This window comes from Lynx rufus, unplaced genomic scaffold (assembly GCF_022079265.1).
Source record: "Lynx rufus isolate CCGP_SWC_20201006 ecotype Redwood Valley unplaced genomic scaffold, mLynRuf1.p SCAF_7, whole genome shotgun sequence".
In the NCBI taxonomy this organism is placed as follows: domain Eukaryota; kingdom Metazoa; phylum Chordata; class Mammalia; order Carnivora; family Felidae; genus Lynx; species Lynx rufus.
Genome location: NW_025814889.1, coordinates 28,799,064 through 28,821,829, shown reverse-complemented (window position 1 = coordinate 28,821,829; position 22,766 = coordinate 28,799,064). Strand labels below are relative to the sequence as shown.

The 22,766-nt window shown below is 35.9% G+C and overlaps 1 protein-coding gene across 5 annotated transcripts in view; it reads left to right on the top strand.

Annotated features, from left to right (window-relative positions):
- The window catches only part of ARHGAP12 (Rho GTPase activating protein 12), a 122,435-nt gene that overhangs the window by 54,740 nt on the left and 44,929 nt on the right, over positions 1-22,766 (top strand). For 4 of the 5 annotated variants that reach the window (XM_047065202.1, XM_047065200.1, XM_047065199.1 and 1 more), the window contains exons 4-6: positions 9,090-9,353; positions 17,205-17,345; positions 18,515-18,595. In XM_047065202.1, coding sequence (XP_046921158.1) covers positions 9,090-9,353; positions 17,205-17,345; positions 18,515-18,595 — 486 coding nt within the window. The remainder of the gene's footprint in view (positions 1-9,089; positions 9,354-17,204; positions 17,346-18,514; positions 18,596-22,766) is intronic. The other variant, XM_047065203.1, reaches the window with a different exon arrangement.

Sequence of the window (22,766 nt, the reverse complement as noted above, 5' to 3'; positions counted from 1 at the left end):
TCTCACCCTCTCCTCCTTGTTTATTGCCACTTTTTTTGTGTGTGCTCCTGGAGTATCCTGTACACATAGCTCACTGTAGCACTTAGCTTGTGCCATTGGAATCATTTTATTATCTGTCTCTTCCTCTTTACTAGGTTGCTGGCCCTTAAGGATAGGAACTGTCACAATTTCATCTCCCACCCAGCTCATAATTAGTTCTTAAATGTTAGTTAAGTAAGTAAAATCATAGAATACTCCATAGTAAACTCTGTAAACACTGAAATCTTAATGTAGGCATGCTTTAAAGATATAAACATTAGAGGGGTGCCTGGGTGGTTTAGTTGGTTAAGCATCTGACTCTTATGATTTTGGCTCAGGTCATGATCTTACAGTTCATGAGTTCCAGCCCCACATTGGGCTCTGCACTGATGGTGTGGAGCCTGCTTGGGATTCTCTCCCTCCTTCTCTCTGCCCCTTCCTGGCTCATGCTGTCTCTCTTAAAATAAATAAATAAAACTTTAAAAAAGAGAGATATAAACATTAGAGCTTGTAAGTTTTTATATTTTAAAATTATCAAACAAAGGGTAATATATGTTTTTCTCCCTAAAATTTGGCTTTAAGTGAATAGATTTCTTTTGGAAAGTAACATTTTTCAGTTGAAATTAATATGCAGTTTTCAGTTGTGAAACTAAAACAAATTTTACCACCTATTTTTTTATTATTACTATTTTTTAATGTTTATTTTTGAGAGAGAGTATGACAGAGTGTGAGTGGGGGAGTAGCAGAGAGAGAGGAAAACACCGAATCTGAAGCAGGCTCCAGGCTCTGAGCTATCAGCACAGAGCCCGACATGGGGCTAGAACTCACAAACTGTGAGAACATGACCTTAGCCGAAGTCGGATGCTTAACCAATTGAGTCACCCAGGCGCCCCTTACTGTTACTTTAACTGAATGTTGGCTTGTTGGCTATTTTTTGTCCTTTATTCTGTTGACTGGACCAATGTTATGATAATTGGCAATTATGGTAAGGCAGAGTTTAAGCAGGTAATGGTACCAAAGGCATATAAATGTCTTTTCTCCACATCAATTAAAATAGAGTTAAAAAATAATTTAAATTTTGTTTTGGAGTCTGATACTTTGGTAAATGTTTTGTTTTGTTTTACCCATACTAAGTCAGAGATATGATTATAGGCTGCAGGGACTTATATTGGTTGAATAATCAACTATATTACTAAAGAGCAATATAAATATAAGCATATTTATATAAATGTAATTCATTATTATTATGAAGGTAGATACTAAGTATTAGTACTGAGTGGCATATGCTATTTAAGAAACAAGGGCCCTAGCTCCTTAGTTAATACATATTCTGCCATTCTCTGAAGTTTATTTTAGAAGCAGTACTTTAATGTTAAAAAGTAAAAAGAGAGCAAATCTCCATGTTTTTGGTATTAAAAAAGTAAGGATTCAGGTAGAGTCTAAGTTTAAAGTTACCTTCTTATATATATATGTGTGTGGTTCCCCAGTTTTTTCTTTCTGTGCATAGTGGGAGGACTATTTTAGTCTATGTATAGACAAAGTGGAACAGGCCAAGTCTTTTTTTAAATATAAAATTGGGTCATGTGCAGAGGTACTAGTCCCAATTCAGTTGTTAATTAATGACAGATATATGGCCCATAAAATTAACTTTGTTTCTTTGTTCTCCTTTTAAAGTTTTTTTTTGTTTTGTTTTGTATGAAAAATCACTTACTTTGTTGTCTACAATTCATGAGCAAGGTTTTTTGCTCAGTTTAAGGACACAATGCATAAGTCTTATAAATATTAGAAAATTAATTTTTATGTGATTCATATGTTGGAAGAACTTGTTGCTTATTCTTTTATTTTAATTCTTTGACTTATCTGCAGACTAAGAAACAACTGGAGGTGTAGAGTTCAGAATTATCTTCAAGCCTTTTAGAATACAAACTTGTTGGACCAAGGGTACCAGTTTGCCCTGAGTCCATTCAGGAAGATTTAATTTTATCAGTGTGTTCCAAACAGTAGTACACATAAGGATCCCATAGAGTATTTAAAAATACAGATTCTTGACTACCACTTCCCAGTGTCTCTGGGATATGACTCAAGAATTTTAAATTTTATTTTATTTTATTTTTTTAACGTTTATTTATTTTTGAGACAGAGAGAGACAGAGTATGAACAGGGGAGGAGCAGAGAGAGAGGGGGACACAGAATCTGAAACAGGCTCCAGGCTCTGAGCTGTCAGCACAGAGCCCGACGCGGGGCTCAAACTCACGGACCTTGAGATCGTGACCTGAGCCGAAGTCGGACGCTTAACCGACCAAGCCACCCAGGCGCCCCAAGAATTTTAAATTTTAAAAAGCATTCCTAAATGAGGCTGATCTAGATCATCCTTTGACCACCTGTTAAGAAACACTAGTTTACATAGTGTTAATACTGTTGCTGTCACTTTTGTGAGTCCCCTGGACTAGGCAAGTGCCCCAGATTATTGAGGAAAATAAAATTGGGAAATAAAGCACATAAAAAATCATACATAATCCTATTATCCAGAGAAAAATGACCGTGTTTAGTTGGTTTTTCTTCATACTTTAAAATTTTTAGTTGGAACTTAGTTGGGTGTTAGAAGCAGCTTTATATTCTGCTATTCTCAGTAACCTCAAAATTTTTATTGTGTTATTAAAAATCATTAACATTTTCAGTGCCTCACTGAAAAAAAATATATTATTGCCTCATATATCATTATTTACTTAACCATTCCTCTGTTGTTGAATGTTTAGATGATTTCTAATTTATTTCTGATAAATAACATTGGAATGAATATCTTTGTGGGAAAAACTTTTTTCTATACTTAGGATTTCCCCCCCTCTGCTCAGGGTTCTAAAAATATATTTAAAAGCTTTTGAAACATACTTGCCAAACTGTTTGCCAAAAAGGTTCAGCTAATTGAAGTCACCAGCAGTAAACTGAAGCTCTTACATTCAACCTTCACCAGCATTGAATGTGTTTGTTAAAAAAAAAAAAAAAAAAGTATTTTTGGTTCACTAGACAAAATGGTGTATAATTATTTACATTCCTCTTTGTAGTTAATCTGTATTTATTTATGTGTAAAATTAGTTTGATATTTTATACTATTTTTTCTATCAGGAATTTATATTTTTAAAAGTTCTTGAGGAAATCCTTAGTGATCTCCAAGGAAATGCCTTACAGAAATGGCATTTTTCTTCAGTTTTTCTCAATGATTTGAGCAATTGAAATAAACATACACAGTTTTCTTTTTGTCAGAGATGAGAGTATTAATAAAAATACTGAATCCTCTTCTGTTCTCTTTCTGTGTACTTTGGAAGTTAAAGTATAAACTGATTTTAATCATGAAGTTAATTCTTTTTTATTCTTTTTTTAATGTTTATTTCTGAGACCGAGCATGAGTGGGGGAGGGGCAGAGAGAGAGGGAGACACAGAATCTGAAGTAGGCTTGAGGCTCTGAGCTGTCAACACAGAGCCTGACACGGGGCTGGAACTCACAGACTGCAAGATCATGACCTGAGCCGAAGTCGGACGCTTAACTGACTGAGCCACCCAGGCGCCCTTTAAGTTAATTCTTAATTAAGAAAACAAAAGTCTTCTACCAGAACCTGTTTCTGACAGTAGATGAGCAACATTTCAAATGAACATCTGTCAAAAATTTTAACTGGTAGTAAGCATGTGAAATATTAAAATTTTACCATTCATTCATTGTCAGTAAACCTAACTACATGTCATTCTGTTTAAAATTACTGTTATATTTCTTGATTTCAGACATAACTCTCCTTGATTTCTTAGTTTATCAATTTTGAAGAACATCAACAAAATTTGGAGATTCCTGGAAAAATTAGAGACCATTCTCCTTGTCCTCTCTTTGCAATATTTGATACTTACATAATTATTTTCATTTGTTGTATTTTTCCCTTTGATATTTTAAATAAGAAATGTAAACCTTTATCTCTGTACTGTTTAGTCAGTGAAACTGTATAGGTTTTCCCTTCCTGTGCTGATTTCTGGAAACTACCTCCAGGCAGAAAGCCTTGGAGTGGTCAGGGGACACCTCATTTGTTTCTTCTTTCTTGAGATCACAGTCCTGTGCTGCTTGTTGTTCCAATGCCTGAAAATGCCCGTTTCCTGTATTTCATTCCCTTTTCTGAATGTTGGTGGCAGGGAGATAATTTGGGATCTTCATGACTGGAAGTTGAAGTCTTCTAATGACTCCTTAATTGTTAAATCTAATACTTGTTCCAGAGACCTTATATTGGATTCTTTGGAATGATACTGTCAAATTCCCCTTCTTTTGAAATTTTCTTCTCTTTAATTTTTTTAAATACCGCCTTTTCCTGTTTAGCTCTTCTATTTCAGACTTTCCTTTCTTCCTTTTTTATTAGATCCTCTAACTTTGGTACTTTAATTATAGTAATTGCAATAATAATTATAACAACACTAGAGGTCACCATATTAAACCCTGTGCTAACTTTATACCTGTATTTGCATTTTAATTCATAAAGCAACTGCTTAGTATTCTCCACAGGTCTGTTTTCCTCCTCCTCACATTCTGGATACTCTACTCTCTTAAGGTAATGGCCCCACCTGTATGCCGATGACTTACATTTAAATTTTTAGCTCTCATTTCTATACTGAACTCCCCATCCTTGTAGCCAGCAAACAATCTGTGAATATTTTCAAAAGGCGCATCAACCTAATACAATCTGAATGGAATCCCTCTTCGCTTCTTTTTATCCTGTTCTTTATCTTGGCATTATTTAACCTGTAGTTAAACACACAGACAAAACAAAATATACTTCACATAAACAAACATACAGTCCGTATGTTAATGTAACCTCATTATTTCTCCAGTCTGGCCCTGCTGCTTTATTCCTACCATCCTTGTCTCATTGTAGCTTTCTTCATCTTCTGTGTGTACCTTTGTGCCAGCGTTAACAGCGCTCCGCCTCTGGTTGTGTCCCTCCGTAATATTTCTAAATTTTAAATCAGAATGTATTTCCTGCCTTAAAGTCTTCAGCCCTCCTTGTTCTGTCATTGCTTCTCCTTAGATCTCCATCTTGCTGCTCCTTTTACGTATTGTAGGAGTCACATCATTCCTTGACTGTGCCATGCTTTTTCCCCACACTTTTGTTTGTGTTGCCTCCTGTATCCCCAACTTTTGCCTGGCTGACTCTTACTATTTATTCATTTCTAGAACTCAGTCACTTGTTTCCAGGTCTTTTTCCTTTTAGCTCCCACAGCATCCCACGCGTAGCTCTAGAGTCTTGTTGATTATCCACTTAAATGAGCTTTTGTTTCAGTTCCTTTTGCTGTATCACGAAGTCCCAGAAGACAGTACATTTTTTAGTTCATGTTTGTAACCTTAGCACCTAGTTAAGTACTTGGCTCCCAATTCATTTTTAGATAGTTTCTTTTCTTAAGATACTTTTTTAAAGTTTATTTATTTTTGAGAGAGGGGGGAAACATGAGTGGGACAGGGACAGAGAGAGAGAGAGAGAGAAAGAAAGAGAGAGAATCCCAAGTAGTCTCTGCACTTCAACGTAGAGCCCAGTGCAGGGCTCAAACTCACAAACTGGCAAGATCGTGACCTGAGCTGAAATCTTGAGTTGGACGCTTAACCGACTGAACCACGTAGGCGCCCCTAGATAGTTTCTCTCTTAAATGGTGACACAACCGTCCATCCTTTCCCAAGACTAGAAATATAGATGTTTTTCTAGTTTCTTCTCTATCACATGTAGCCAGTTCCAAGTCCTTGAATTTCACTTTCACTTGGGCGTTAGGTGTTTGTATTTTTTTGTTCACATGTTTGTTCGTTCATTCAACGAATTTCATTAAGTGCTACTTTGTGCTGGGCAGTGTACTAACTATACTGCTTGCTGGACATAGTGTTGAATTTGTAGGATTTATAGATTTTTTTTTGCAGAAATCACATGTTTACAAGATAACTTTTTCCCTTTAGAAACAAAGGTTTATCTGAATAGATAAATATAATTTTAGGCATCTAAGGAAGGTTTTATAAGTACATATTCCTCATTTGATTTTATACATTTCTTTTAAAGCTTATTTATATTCTTTTCCTATTGTGAATGAGGTTTTTTACATTGTTACATTTTCCACTGTGTCATTGCTCATGTATGAGAAACTGATCAGATGATCTTTTATCTGGCCAACTTATTAAATTTCTTAGTAGTTTTTCTGGACTTGGGTTTCCAGATATTTGTTATGTCATTGTCAGATATCAGGGTTTTTTTTCCTCTAGGTATTTATGAATTTAATTCATTTTTTATATCTTAGTACATTGCTTAGAATCTCCAATACAGTGTTGAATAAAAGCAGTGATATTTAGCATCCTAGTTTTTATTCTTTTAATGAAAATGCTTCTTATCAATCCTTGCTGTGATGCTTATTTTATTTTTAAAAAAAATTTTTAAATGTTTATTTTTTTGAGATAGAGGAAGCACGCGCAAGCGGGCAGGGGGCAGAGAGAGGGAGACACGGAATCTGAAGCAGCTCCAGGCTCTGAGCTGTCAGCACAGAGTCGTATGTAGGGCTTGAACTCATGAGCTGTGAGATCATCACCCAAGCCAAAGTCGGACACTTAACTGACTGAGCCACCCACTCAGCTTAACTGACTGAGTGCCCCTGTGGTATTCATTTTAAATAGTAATTTCTAAAGTCACATTAAGGAGACATCACACTTATTCTTTACTTGCTAAGAGTTTTATCCTGAATCCACGTTGAATTTTATCAAATGGTGTCTGTGGAGAGGATTATGTGAATCTGTTAATGTAAAGAATTATAGTATGAGAGTTCCTAAAGATGGACTTTATTAACATTTCTTTTTTTTTTTATTTCTGATTTACTTACTTAGTACAGTGCTAGATTTGATTACTAATGTTTTACTTAGTATATTTTCATTTATAACCAAGGTTGGTTTATAATTTTCTTCCATTTAGAATAACGCTAGTCTTATAAACTGTGTTGAAGCATTTCAATTTTTTTTTCATGTTTATTTTGAGAGACAACATGAGTGGGGGAGTGGCAGAGACAGAGTAGAGAGAGAATCCCAAGCGTGCTCCACTTTGTCAGCCCAGAGCCTGATGTGGGGCTCGAACTCACATGAGATCATGACCTGAGCCAAAATCGAGGAGTTGGGCACCCAACCGTGCCACCCAGGCGCCCCGAAGCATTTCAGTTTTTTTTAAGTAGAAAAACTGTTTAAATTTGCACTGTTTAAATAACAGGACTTGGTGGTTTCTTAAAGATAGCGTAGAATTTTCTATCAGTAGAATTTTCTATGAACATCTTTTAGAAAATGGCTGTCTCTTGGCTCTTTGTTTCCCTAAGTCTAGTAACATATCAGGAGCAAAGTAAGAATTTCTTTTAACACTTGTTGAATAAATATTCTCTAGAAAAGGTTCTGGGAAATGATTTGCTACATAGAATTATTTGTTGTATTAACAGAGTTCATTGTAGTCAGAGAAAAACATTGTTACCTTGGCTAATTCACCAGGATATGGAATTACTCTCAAAGAGAAATACTACATGGAAATCTGTCTTCATGGATAGATTTTCTTCATAGAAAGATGCTGTTCGGTGGTAGTCTAAATTCACAGCTAACATTTCAAGGAAAACAGTCTTAATTTGTATCATTGTGCATAATTACTATGTGTAAAAAAACCAAGGTAACAATTTTACATATGTATTCATGTTTGGAGTTATTTTACTGTTTTCTCTTTTAAATCTTATTCTTTGATTTAGATTCATTATAATTACTTCATAGGCAGGTAATATTTTAGAACTTAAAGTACTTTAATTTTAATATAACTGACTCTGTATCCATCCACATTTCCCTTTTTAAATTCAGTATTTTTAAGCATTCATAAAACTCTGGGTACATTATAGATGTAATTAAACATTTGCATATAATGCTAGGATTTATATAGTAAAGCAGTGGTTCTCAGTCAAGGTTAGTTTTGTCCCCAGGGGACATTTGGCAATGTCTGGAGACTTTTTAGTTGACACAGTGGGGGAATGCTGCTATCATCTAGTGGGTGGAGGCCAGAGATACCAGTAAACATTTTGTAACACACAAGATAGACCCCCCCACAGCAAAGAATTATCAGTCCTAAAATGTTATAGTGCCCAGGTTGAGACACCCTGTGGTAAAAGGAAAGATAAATATACAAATATGAATACCCAGTATAGAAAGGTGTTCTCAGACATGTGCTTTTTTTTCTTCAGCTATTAGAATTTTAAATTCAGTCATAGTGTCCTTATGAAAAGTGTCTGAAGAATATTCTGCTCTTGACTGACATCTAGTGAGACATTTAAAAATAAAAAGTAAAGCTGGAAGTTGAGATTAAGCATGTAAATCAGTTCCTGCTAATGCTTATTTTTCCACTGTTAGGAAATTCACAAATGAGGAATCTAGGAAGAGATTAAATGATTTGTTTATGGCAACTGAGAAATTATTAGTTGAGAAGGAATAGAATGTAGTAAACTCTTAGCTGAAGAATTTATCTCCTTTATCTTTCACTTATGTATTCCTGATTTAGTATTAGAGCTTAGAACGTAAAATCTTTCTTTTGGTAGTTTTTTGAGTTACCCAGGTGTAAGTCTTTTTGTGTTTTAAAAGATTGTCTGAAATGATAGACTTTTAGAGACAAAGGAGACTGGTGTGATTTAATCTGATCCCCTCATATACAGAGATTTAAAAAATCAGTTTTGGAGAGATGAGGTGATCTAATCCAATGTCATACAACTTGTTAGTGCCAGATCTTGAACTGAAACCCACAGATCCTGACTTCTAGTGCACGATTCTTTTAGGATAAGGAAAAGTTACTAAGTACACTTTGGATTCTATTTGAAACTTTTATGTTTTCTTTAACCAAATCATGAATATTAATACCATTGCATTGCTTTTTCTTTAGAAAGAATATATACATCTGTATGTATGTTTTAAATAAATTTGTATGTATTTTCTGTGTCTCATGTTTCATTCAATTTTTATTTGTAAATGTTATGCCAGTTTAAACATGAATATTTCACATTTTCCACAGGCCACAACCCCTCCAAATCAAGGACGCCCAGATTCTCCTGTCTATGCTAATCTACAAGAACTGAAAATATCCCAGTCTGCGCTCCCCCCGCTGCCTGGGAGCCCAGCAATTCAGATTAACGGAGAATGGGAAACTCATAAAGATAGTTCAGGGCGATGTTATTACTATAACAGAGGAACACAAGAAAGAACCTGGAAACCACCTCGTTGGACTCGGGACACAAGCATAAGCAAAGGAGATTTCCAGAGTCCAGGAGACCAAGAGGTATGAGTGATTAAGGAAATCAACCAGTGACTTACCAAATTTTCTCTGTTTCTGTTATTCAAGATAAAAGAAGTGAATAGGTTTGTTTCTTGGTATTAAAATAGTAGAACACTTGAAATCTCTAAGATACTAAATGTTCTTTCCAAGTTTCATTATATTAATGCTACTTTCTAATATCTAACTAATAGACAGTAGCTAACCTTATAATGTACTTACTAGTTCCAGAATTAACTCAAAGTTGCTTAGTGCCAGTTATAGAAGATACTAATTTGGTTATTGTTATTGCTGAATCAGTGACATTTTATAGAAAAAGGAAAGAAAATACAGATATGACTTAGCCAAACAAATAAAAACAACGTTATTAACTGGTTAAAACAGACATTTTTCTATATTGGTGTGGTATGACTAAGATACTTTGCCAGTTTTTGTCAGTCAGAGGTACAACATCACTTTTTATTTATATGTAAGGAAAATGAGTAAATGTAATCCTTTGCTATAAATGAGCCACCCTGTAAAGTTTGACCATTCACTTTCAAGTCATTATTTTCTCTATCAAGTGTTCATACTACCTGTCCCCTACCTTTGTCTCACCTCTTTGAGGCTGGTGCAGTGAACTTGGCCAGCCATATTTTGAGTACTCTCATGTCAGAAGTCTGGAGGGATTCCTTAGGACTGTTCAAACATGCAGGAGAGGCTTGGGTAGAATTGATAGAACGGAATTAAAATCTCCTGTTTGATAGACGGAAGCCCCTATGCCCGCATAGGACACCTTGGTCTTACAGAAAGTAGCTGGATTGTGTAATAAAAACAGAACTCCAGTCACATAGGAGCTGGAAAAATCAGGTAGCACATCTTGTATTTAGCAGAATCTAAAAGCTTTTTGTAGTTAATAACTCCTCTTGTCCTATTTTTCAGTTGGTTATTTATAGCTTTGGTTTGGTGGTAACTTGTACTTTTAGTGTTCAAGAATGAGATCGAGAATAGTGAGAGAAATTTGCTCATGTGTTACTATAATAAGAAAAATGTTGGGAAAATTATTTGAATTGTAGATCTAGAAAGATTTAAAATTATATTGTCCTGTGTATGAATAATAAAGTAAAATCTAATAATTTGGAAGAATTAGGGATTAAATTAAATTATAGAATAATTTAAAGGAATTTGAAGTATACACAGGAATTTTCAGTATGTTTTTTAGCTTTCCATTTTATTTTATTTTTTTTTTTTTAAATTTTTTTTTCAACATTTTTTATTTATTTTTGGGACAGAGAGAGAGACAGAGCATGAACGGGGGAGGGGCAGAGAGAGAGGGAGACACAGAATCGGAAACAGGCTCCAGGCTCCGAGCCATCAGCCCAGAGCCCGACGCGGGGCTCGAACTCACGGACCGCGAGATCGTGACCTGGCTGAAGTCGGACGCTTAACCGACTGCGCCACCCAGGCGCCCCTTAGCTTTCCATTTTAATAAATACATGGGATGGATTTGTATATGAGAGTCTCAGTCTCTGCACAGATTGTTTCAAAATAGTTATTTCCATAGTAGCTGGAACACATTTTCCAGTAACCTCTTGAGAAAGGTTGCATACATTATATAATATTGAGACTTTATGTATGAAAATGTTTATATATTTTTTTAATGTTTATTTATTTATTTTGAGAGAACGAGAAGGGGAGGGGCAAAGAGGAAAAGCAAGAATCCCAAGTAGGCTCAGCACTGTCAGCATAGAGCCCATCGCAGGGCTCCATCTCAAAAAGCATGAGATCATGACCTGAGCTGAAGTTAAGAGTCGGCTGCTTAACTGACTGAGCCACCCAGGTGCCCTGAGAAGGTTTATATTCTGCTCTTATATTTAATTGATAGCTTGCCTGAGTGAGTATAGAATTCTAGGTTGGAAATCATTTTTTCTCAAAATCGGAAAGCATTTTGAACTTCACTTTGTGGCCATATGGATCAACTGCTTGTAGGGAGTCTCCAGTGTCAGAACCATTAGGTCTTTCCTTTTAGACTAATGAATCTTCACAGAAGTCTTAAAATCTTCCAGGAAAGTAAGGGTTGCCAGGGTCTTGGTAGTCAGCACTTAGTGTGCGTTTAGTCTCTCCTCTTTCTGCTTGGTACTCATGTCCCAGTTGTGCGTGTTGTCTTTCAAATCAGAATCTTTTTTCCCTCTTAAGAGGGAGTGAATTCCTGTACTTCTGCTGGGAAAAGGGAAGGGTGCACACCTAGCAGTCAGGCCTGAAGGAAAGGGATTCTGGCAATTTTAGTGCTCATTGCAATACCCTCTCTTCATCCCCAGTTCAAAGAGGACCTAATACTGTCAGTTCCTGAGCCATTTGAAGGTTCTGCTCTGTAAAGTGGTTGGATTTCACTTCCCTCTCCAACTCCACCCACTACCCCCACCATTTTAGACTTTGCTCTTTGCAGATAATTTAGTCTTTTGTTCATCTGCTTCTCAGCTTCCAGAGTTTTGTGACTATTGTCTCTTCTTGTGTTCTCCCTGTTCTTGGGAGTTTAGGTCTTTTTATTAAAGCATATTTGAGTACTTCTAGTGGGGATTGAGAGGAAATAAGTGTTCAATCATCCATCTAATTCAGGCTTATTATTTTAGTGTTTAGCTAGAACAGTTGTTCTCAGCTGGAGATGGTTTTGCCTCCTGGTGACACTCCATGTCTGGGGACATTTTTGGTTGTTAGAACTCGGGGAGGGCTATTGGCATTGATTGGGTGGGTAGAAGCCAGAGGTGCTATCAAACACCCTATGATATGAAAGAAAGCTCCCACAATGAAGAATTATCTGGTCCTAAATGTCAGTAGTGCTGCTGTTGAGAACCCTGCCTTATAAGTGTTAAGGTGCATGTATATCAAAGTCTAAAGTTAGTATCTTCTTGCTCTTTAAAGCCATACAAGAACCGTGTGCTGTTTGCTGTTCTTGTCTTTTATTTCTGTTTTTAGCCCCTTCTTTGTACATGGTGTCTCTTAAAATTTGTCCTTGTTAGCACTGTCTTTTCTCACACTCCTTTATGCAAATTAGATATCTTGGTTAACTTTTGGTTAACTACTGTCTTAAGTATGTACTTTTAAATTTTCTTAGTGAAGATTTATTAGTGATAGAATCTAGTTTTGTCTGAAAATTTAATTTTCCTCATTTTTGAAGAATATCTTTACTTGATAAACAGTTCTGAGTTGACTGTTTTTTCCTAGTTCACTGACTATTTTATTCTCCTGTTTTCAGGCTTTCATTGTTGATATTGCAAATTCAGCTCTCAGTTTGATTGTCATTCCTTGTCTCTTCTCGATGGCAGCTCTTAAATTCCATGTCTGTAATTTTCCTATGATGTGATTAGGTGAGGGTGTCTTTATTTCCTGCCAGGGTTTTTTTGAGGTTCTTGAACTTGAGGAGCCTTGTCTTTGATTAGTTCTAGAAAATTCTTGGTCATCTATATATAGCCTCTGTCCCATTTTCTCTTTCCTCTCATTCTGGAACTTTGATTAGAGGAACATTTAATCTGCTTACATTGGTCATGTCTCTTGATTTCCCTTATACTTGTGTATTATATCTCTAGGTCTCTCTGTGCTTCTCAATTTTTAGATGTAGTTCCAGTTCACTATTCTTCACCTTTATTTGTTTTTGCATCTTTTTTCTGTAAGTTTATTTATTTTTTGAGAGAGACAGAGACAGTGTGAGCAGGAGAGGGCAGGGAGAGGGAGACACAGAATCCCAAGCAAGCTCTGCACTGACAGTCCCAATAGGGGGCTCAAACTCACAAATGGTGAGATCATGACCTGAGCCGAGATTAAGAGTTGGACACTGAACTGACTGAGCCACCCAGGATCCCCCTTCTTTATTTGAGATTAAACCAATCCTTGAATTTTAAAAACCTATTAGTTTTTATTTATCTGGGGGAGCTTCTCCATCTTGTTACTTTGGAAAGTTTTAAACCTAAAGAATAGAATAGTGAACATACATATACTAGATAGCCTTATTAGTCAAGATTTACCAGTCTTAAATTTTGCTACATTTGCTTTATTTCTCTCCCTCCTTCTGCTCTCTACCCTCCAGTAATTTTCTTCTGAACCTTTTGGATAAGACAACATAATATTTTATTTTCTAAGGATAAGGACATTTTCTAGCAAAACTTTTTTTTTGGTGAAAAATAATTTATCATACTCAAGTTTAATATTGGAATACTATTTAATACATAGTTAATATTCAGTGTTTCTCATTTGTCAAGTAATATCCTTTACATTTTTTTTCCTGCAATAAAAGATCCAGTAAAGGATCATATATTTCATTCGTCCTATCTTTCTTTAGTCTTTTATTTTTTATAATTCTAGTATATAAAGCCTTTAAGAGTTGGATTATGCTGCTTTTTTGCTGACTGTAACTTACAGTGTTTTGTTTCACATCTTGTCCGTGTGTGTGTATTTTAAGATGAGATTATAGTTCATATATAGGAAGTGTTTAGTGCTGGGGTTGACAGTCTGTTCCATCAGAGAGGATTTGCTTTTGTTTCTGCCAGGAAGTTAGTATCCTGTGAACATTTGAAACTGAATTTTCAGCTTTAGTTTTTACAGGCCACCTAGGTAGTAGTAATTTGGATTGCATGAAGACTGGTTTGTGGCTGGAGATTCTCCCATTTTCCCTCCCATTCTTCCATTATTTGGGAAGATTCCTGTGATTTCTCTTGTGTGGAATAAAGGGACAAAATTTGTTTCTGGTTAACTGATAATCTGAGGGTATAATTCTTTGGGGTCCCAGTTCTTTATTTTCAGGGGGGAATTCTGTTAGACTCCCTACTTTTGGTAGTCTTGAGTTCTGTTTCCCAATGCTTCATGACTTTGAAAAGTAATGTTCTAGTTTGGGGATTGGCAAATGCCTTCAAAGAGAAAGCTGGTCTTTATATTCTACTTATACTTTTGGATTCTTGCTTCTACTTAGTTTTGACTTCTGAGTATTTCTTAGTCAGTTTCTTGCTTCTTGATAATTTTTTAAAAAAATTTGGGGCACCTGGGTGGCTCAGTCTGTTAAGTGTCCAACTTCAGCTCAGGTCATGATCTCGTGGTTCATGAGTTCGAGCCCCGCATCAGGCTCCTGTGCTGACAGCTCAGAGCCTGGAAACTGCTTTGGATTCTGTGTCTCCCTCTCTCTACCCCTACTCTGCTCGTTCTTTGTCTCTGTCTCTCTCAAAAATAAACTTTTTTTTTTTAAAGAATGTGTTAAAAAATTTAATATATTAGGGGTGCCTGGGTGGCTCTGTCAGTTAAGCGTCGGACTCTTGGATTTGACTCAGGTCATGATCCTACGGGTTTGTGAGATCGAGCCCCACATCAGGCTCTGTGTTGACACAGTCCTTGCTTGGGATTCACTCTCTGCTCCTCCCCTGCTCATTTTCTCCCTCAAAATAAATAAACTTAAAAAAATTAGTATTTTAAATTGTTTTAATCCAGGTACCCATTTCAGTACCTCCCTGTCATTCCCCTGTAAATGGGACATCTGTGTAGCCCCCTTTATTTCTACTAGGCCATGTTTGCTGCAAAATATATACCCCAAAGTTACTGAGCTAAGTATGCTGCTGAATGGAGTTATGAGTATATAGCACAGTTAACATTGACAATGCTTGCCAAAAATAATCTAACTTTTATTTAATTGCCACTAAATAGCTCCTTTCTAGCAGTAAACAATCAAGATCTTCAAAGTACCCCTGGTTCTGTAATGAAACATGTTGAGATACTGGAGGTTTCTTTTCATGGAAGAAAGGAACATCTTACTGCACAAAAATTGGGAAATGATGGGAGCATTTTGCCAAGTAGAAAGTCATATTTACAAAAAAATTGATTTAGTAACTTTGTTTCCTAAATTAATTTTACTAGTTTTTTTTATTCAGGTATAATTAACATATAATATTTTGTTAGCTTCAGGTATACAACCTAATGATACAATATTTGTAAATATTACAAAATGATCACCACTATCTAGTTAATATCTGTCACCACTTGATTATAGAAGTTTTTGTCTTGTGATGAGAAGTTTTAATGTCTACTCTCTTTGCAACTTTCACATATGCAATACAGTATTATTAACTGTGGTTGCCATGCAGTACATTATATCCCCATGACTTACTTTGTAACTGAATTTCATGCCTTTTGTCTCCTTTGCTCATTCAACCTGCCTTCCCCATCTCTGGCAATCACCAGTTTGTTCTCTGCATCCATGAGCTTGTTTTGTTTGGTTTTGAGGACTCTACGTAAGTGAGATCATATAGTATTTGTCTTCTCGCTCTGATTTACTTCACTTAGCATAATGCCCTTAAGGTCCATCCATGTTGTCACAAATGGTAAAATTTCATTCTCTTTTAGGGCTGAATATTATTCTGCTGTATAGATTTCTTTTCTCTATTTCTAAAAGATTTTATTGTACTTTGCCTACATGAACTTGTATTTTAAGTGGCCTCAATTAAATAAAAATAAATTCTGATTTTTGCAATAAGTTTTCATTAAAAAAAATTCCTGTTAGAGAACATATATAGCGCACTTTATGCAAGGCTTCTGTAAAGTTGTTTATGTCAGTTTTTGTGTTATGTTAGTATGTTTGTATCTTTAAGTTACTTCTAAAACATTGAGAATCTACACATTTTACTATTTTAGACCATTTAGTATTTTAGTATTCTGTGGTGGGAGAAACTGCAGTCTGATTAAGTAAGATATAATTGTAGAAACTATTTTACCTAAAAGTGACCCAGGAAAGGTCATTTGCACCTGAGAGTTAATCTAGTAAATATTTGTTGAATTAATGACACTTAAGGGCAGTAAGTAAATTGCTACTCACATTATGATACTTCTTGTTTGGAAAAAGCAGAGATTAGGTTTTCTCCGTCTCAATCGCTTGTCTTATATGTCTGGATTCTCTCATGCTTTTATTTATTTTTATTTGTTTTTAAAAATTTTTAATGCTTATTTTTGAGAGAGAGAGAGACAGAGTGTGAGCAGGGGAAGGGCAGAGAGAGAGGGAGACACAGAATCTGAAGCTCCAGGCTGTGAGTTGTCATCACAGAGCCCCACACGGGGCTTGAACTCATGAACTGTGAGATACAACCTGAGCCAAAGTCGGAAGCGCAACCGACTGAGCCACCCAGGTGCCCCTCTCTCATGCTTTTAAAAGTAAAGTATACCTAAGTTACTTCCATACTGAGTTTTTTCATCTATCATGTTTGAATTTTTTTAATATTATTTTTTCTTGTTTTGAAGTTCAGTTCCCAACCATCTTTAATAAACGTTTGGTTGAATGAGTTAGGAAATCTTGCCAATAATTTAGGATATAAAATACAGTATTATAAAACTAATGTCTCTTACCTCTCAGTTTCACACATTTAAAAAAATAATTCAAGATCTATTTTTTGAACACTGTCAGGCATTTGTCTAGGAACTTGTATATATAGGTGAGTGAGAATTTTTAAGAAACTCAGTCTAATGAAGTACCCTCATCCCCTATTTTGCTTACACATGGATGTGTATACCCGTACACACATTCCTGTCAGTTTTTAACCTGATTTTGGTTCAAAAGCAGCATTAAATAGAAGGCAGCATTTTTATCTCTCAGTCTGAAAACATTGTTTTCAGTTTTATTATAGAGAATTTTTCCAGGGTTGCATTATTGTGCTAAAATAACCATTATTAATTTCACCTTACCACTTACAGTGTACTCTTTGAAAGACTAACAATTTGTTTTGAAAATATTGAGATATAGTCAAGATATCTTAGTGCTTCAGCCAGATACAGTTTATTGCTTAGATTTGCAACTGCTGCATATATATTTTTTTTTCAAAGAAGAAAAATACTTATGTTTCTGACTATTTATAGCTTCTTTCATCAGAAGAAAACTACCACAGCATTTGTTACAGCCAGTCAGATAGGCAGTGTGGTTCTCCTCCAAGGGGTTGGTCAGAAGAGTTGGATGAACGTGGGCATACCTTATATACCAGTGACTATACTAATGAAAAGGTACATTCTTTTTTTCTCATCTAGTTTTCTTGGCAGAATCTTCTCATAAAATAGTTGTGTACTCAAGTTTGGTATTTTAAAAACTCATGAAAATATTCTTTATTGTAATTTTGTAGTCATGGCAATTGACAACATGAAAACTCACTATAACTACTGATTCATGGTTTTAAACTTTATAATTACAGTGATTCTTGTGGTGTCAAAACCCATTTAAGACAAATCTTTATAAGAGTAGACCTATTGTCATTCTGTTTAAACTTCTTCAATAAACATATTTCTTTATATTTTTTTGGGGGGGGGAATGGTTTTTAGGGAATCATTTTCTCAGCATGTGTCACTATGGTATACCGCTTCACTTTCTGTGCTTTTTATTTTATAACCAAGTTACGTAAAACAAAAACCATGAATCTAGTTATTTTATGATTAACTATTTTGGGAATGCATATTGAAATTTTATGTATTATATCTCGTGTCATCAGAGAAGGTAATAGGTGCTTGCCTAGAGAATAGACCTTTGGGAATAAATGGAGATGGGCTTTTACCCCTCATTTCTGCTTTAATTATTTGACACTAGAATATAAGGAAACATTAGTTTTCATTTATTTCACAATTTTGTTTATATTAGCAGTGCTTAGTCTTTTGCCCCTCATATTCCCTGTATTATTTTATACGAAGTTTTATTAGTATTACTTAAATCATGTTGAGTAAGAAATTTGTTGGCTACAGGAGGTAATTCCTAAGGGTTTGCATTAAGTTTGGCTTAAATTGTTCAATAGTTTTATATTTGAAGATTAAAAAAAATTTTCTCTTGTTAATTTCTCAACCTTGTTTTCAGAGTGAGTGTGGCTCTGTGTCTGGTGTATATGTGTATCTGTGTATCTTTGTTAACATATTTCTTACATTAAGTAGTGCTTGACATTGGGACTAGCTTGACACACTGGAAGAAAGAGAGAGAAAAGAAATTCAATTAAAGAAATTAATATTGAGTTTACTTAATTTTTACCAAACTTAAAATACAAATCTATTAGTATAAGTTTGTAAATTTCTTTTATAGTGTTCTTGAGCAAGTAGAATAAAATTCCTAAGAAAATATCTAATATCTCTGGTTGTATAAGCTTAAACTCACTTTTACTTAAATGGAAAAAGTAACACCTATTTTGTTTTTATAGTGGCTCAAGCATGTTGATGATCAAGGTAGACAATATTACTACAGTGCAGATGGATCTCGGTCAGAATGGGAATTGCCAAAGGTAATAAACCTTAACACTGAATTTCTGTTTTAAATAGCAGATAAAATATCTGAAAATGGCTTCAGCAGATTTACTTAAAATTTTTATTCAACCTTTAAAGAACAAGACTTTTTTTTCAGAATTCACTGAGAATCTTTTTGGTAAATTTTTCTAAGATGTGTATTATCTTTATAATACTATATAATACTGATAATTTCTATTCAAAAATTCTGGTTTAACTTGAAATCAGTTTTTCATCGTTCCTAGAGATAAGCATCTCCTTCAGTGCCAATAATGACATCTTATACCTAGTTATCTTGAATATATTGAATTTTCTACGTGAGGTTGATTTTACGTTTAATCTTTTTTTTTTTTTTTAGTGTTTATTTATTTTTGAGGGAGGATAGAGCACACGAAAGTGGGGGTTGGGCAGAGACAGAGGGACAGAGGATCCAGAGCTGGCTCTGCACTGACAGCAGCAAGCCTGACGCGGAGCTCGAACTCACGAACCGTGAAATCATGACCTGAGCCAAAGTCAGATACTTTACCGACTGAGCCATCCAAGTGCCCCTAATCTTTTTTTTTTTTTTTTTTTAGGAGGAAAAAAAAAGCAGCTCAATATTCCAGTTTATTCTCATATGTAAATATGTGTTGTAATTGTGTCAGTAATTAGCAGCATGTGCTGATAAGATATTCTGGGCTCTCACTGGATATCTCCTTTCAGATAAGTACACTAGGGCTGAGTTTAAAAGGCAGCAGGTGGGGCGCCTGGGTGGCGCAGTCGGTTAAGCGTCCGACTTCAGCCAGGTCACGATCTCGCGGTCTGTGAGTTCGAGCCCCGCGTCGGGCTCTGGGCTGATGGCTCAGAGCCTGGAGCCTGTTTCCGATTCTGTGTCTCCCTCTCTCTCTGCCCCTCCCTTGTTCATGCTCTGTCTCTCTCTGTCCCAAAAATAAATAAACGTTGAAAAAAAAAAAAAAGGGCAGCAGGTTTCAGAGTGGTCATGTAGTTGTCACTAGTAGTATTGAGATCATTTTAAATGATATCAAGCAGGCTTTTAAATTTTAATTGGTATATTATTTTGATGTTTTAGAAAACAGCCATAGTCAGCAAACGTATCTGTAGTGTTAATTATCAGGTAAACTTCAGTTTTTAAAAAAATTTGTCTCTTTACCAAAGTCAGTCAATTTAAAGAAAAGTATTAGTATAAAGATACATATAGAAAAACTCACTATGTGTTACTAAATTGAAGATTGGGAAACACTATCTAGTAAAGTAGTAATGATGGTGGTTTCTTCCTATGTGAAGGTTATCTGCCTCTAATTCTTTTATGAAATTATAAGGGTTGATATTAGTAGAAAAAGGTGAACCACTTGTACTTGACTTTTAAGAACATCTTTGTGGCCTATCTTGAGCCACTAGCGTAAGAACTCCATTATAAGTCTGACAGCTTTTATTTTTAGTATTATCTTTTAATTTTGAGAGAGAGAAAGAGAGAGAGAGAGAGAGAGAGAGAGAGAGAGAGAGAGAATATGAATCACAAGCAAGCTCCATGCTATCAGCGTAGAGCCTGACCTGGCGCTCGATCTCATGAACCGTGAGATCATAACCTGAGCTGGAATAAAGAGTCAGACACTTAACCCATTGAACCACCCAGGTGCCCTTAAGTCTGACACCTTTTAAAATGTTTACATTTCAGGGCGTCTGGGTGGCTCAGTCATTGAAGTGTCTGACTTCCACTCAGGTCATGATCTCATGGTTTGTGAGTTCAGGCCCCACCTCAGGCTCTCTGCTGTCAACACAGAGCCTGCTCTGGATCCTCTGTCTCCTTCTCTGTCTGCCTCTCCCTCCCCCCTCTCTCTCAAAAATAAACATTAAAAAAATTTTTGTAAATAAAATAAAATGTTAAGATCTCAAACAACGATGTAAGTTGCTATAATGCAAACTTGATAACATTCGGGGATAAGGGTTGGGGATAAAGGAAATAATAGCTCTTTTGGTTAATTTGACTATCAAGTGCAGCTCTGGATTTTCTTGTGTTTAAAAAAAGCCTTGTCAAATCTTCAAGTGACTATTTATATTCACATATTTTAGCACTTATTTTACACAGGTACTTTCTCTTTTGTCCAGCTCAGCAGAAAAAAGTATTTCATATTTTTAACCATTTTTAGTAGTTTCAAAATGAGAAGTTGTATTAAAATTTATGTATAGACAATAGGTACTACTTGTTGGGCGCCTGGGTGGCTCAGTTGGTTAAGCCTCCAACTTCAGCTTAGTTCGTGATCTCATGGTTTTGTGAGTTGGAGCCCTACATCAGGCTCTGTGCTGACAGCTCAGAGCCTGGAGCCTGCTTCGGATTCTGTGTCTCCCTCTCTCTGCCCCTCCCCCACTTGTGTTCTGTCTGTCTCAAAGATAAACACTTAAAAAAACACAAATGCTATCTGCAACATAATGTATTACTGTTTTTTTTGTTGTTTTTTTTTTGTTTTTTGTTATTTTTTTAAACATTTTTTAACGTTTATTTATTTTATATATATATATATATATATATATGAAATTTATTGACAAATTGGTTTCCATACAACACCCAGTGGTCATCCCAAAAGGTGCCCTCCTCAATACGCATCACCCACCCTCCCCTCCCTCCCACCCCCCACCAACCCTCAGTTTGTTCTCAGTTTTTAACAGTCTCTTATGCTTTGGCTCTCTCCCACTCTAACCTCTTTTTTTTTTTTTTTTTTCCTTCCCCTCCCCCATGGGTTCCTGTTAAGTTTCTCAGGATCCACATAAGAGTGAAAACATATGGTATCTGTCTTTCTCTGTATGGCTTATTTCACTTAGCATTACACTCTCCAGTTCCATCCACGTTGCTACAAAAGGCCATATTTCATTTTTTCTCATTGCCACGTAGTATTCCATTGTGTATATAAACCACAATTTCTTTATCCATTCATCAGTTGATGGACATTTAGGCTCTTTCCATAATTTGGCTATTGTTGAGAGTGCTGCTATGAACATTGGGGTACAAGTGCCCCTATGCATCAGTACTCGTATCCCTTGGATAAATTCCTAGCAGTGCTATTGCTGGGTCATAGGGTAGGTCTATTTTTAATTTTCTGAGGAACCTCCACACTGCTTTCCAGAGCGGCTGCACCAATTTGCATTCCCACCAACAGTGCAAGAGGGTTCCCGTTTTAACGTTTATTTATTTTTGAGACAGAGAGAGACAGAGTATGAATGGGGGAGGGTCAGAGAGAGGGAGACACAGAATCTGAAACAGGCTCCAGGCTCTGAGCTGTCAGCACAGAGCCCGACGCGGGGCTTGAACTCACGGACCGCGAAATCATGACCTGAGCTGAAGTTGGCTGCTTAACCGACTGAGCCACCCAGGCGCCCCTATGTTTTTATTTTTGAGAGAGAGCAATAGTGGCAGATGGGCAGAGAGACACAGAATCGTCATCAGGCTCCAGGCTCTGAGGTTTCAGCCCAGAATCTGATGCAGGGCTCGAACCCACGAACTGTTAGATCATGACCCTAGCCAAAGTCAGACACCTAACTGACTGAGCCACCCAGGCGCCTCCATGACATATTACTGTTAATGACGATAAGTTTTATATTTTAATTACAAAACTCCTTTATGCAAAGAGTTTTGAAGATATCACATTGTGGGTTTTCTTTTTCTTTTTAAGACTTAAGTTTTTTAAACAGTTTTAGGTTTACAACAAAATTGAGAGGAAGGTACAGAGATTTCTCAGATATCCCCTACACATGCATAGCCTCCCCCATTATCAACGTTGCTTACCAGAATGGTATATTTTTTACTAAGGATGAACCCACATTGACACATCATAATCCCTGAAGTCCATAGTCTACTTTAGGGTTCATTCTTGGTATTGTATATTCTGTGTGTTTGGTTAAAAGTATACTGACATGTCCATCATTATAATATTGTATGATGTATTTTCACTGCCCTGAAAATCTTGAAAATCTTGAAAATCTTATGGATGGTGAGAGTCAAAATATGTTAATACCTATGTGCTGGGAAAAGAATATGTATTTGGGGACATAATTATTCAATATTGAGAACTATGTAACAATGATTGGTTGTATTGGGCTTATAAAATATGAGATCTGCTTTTACTTGAAGACATCAGAAGGTAAATCTGCTGGAAATTTAGTTCACTGAAAGTGATT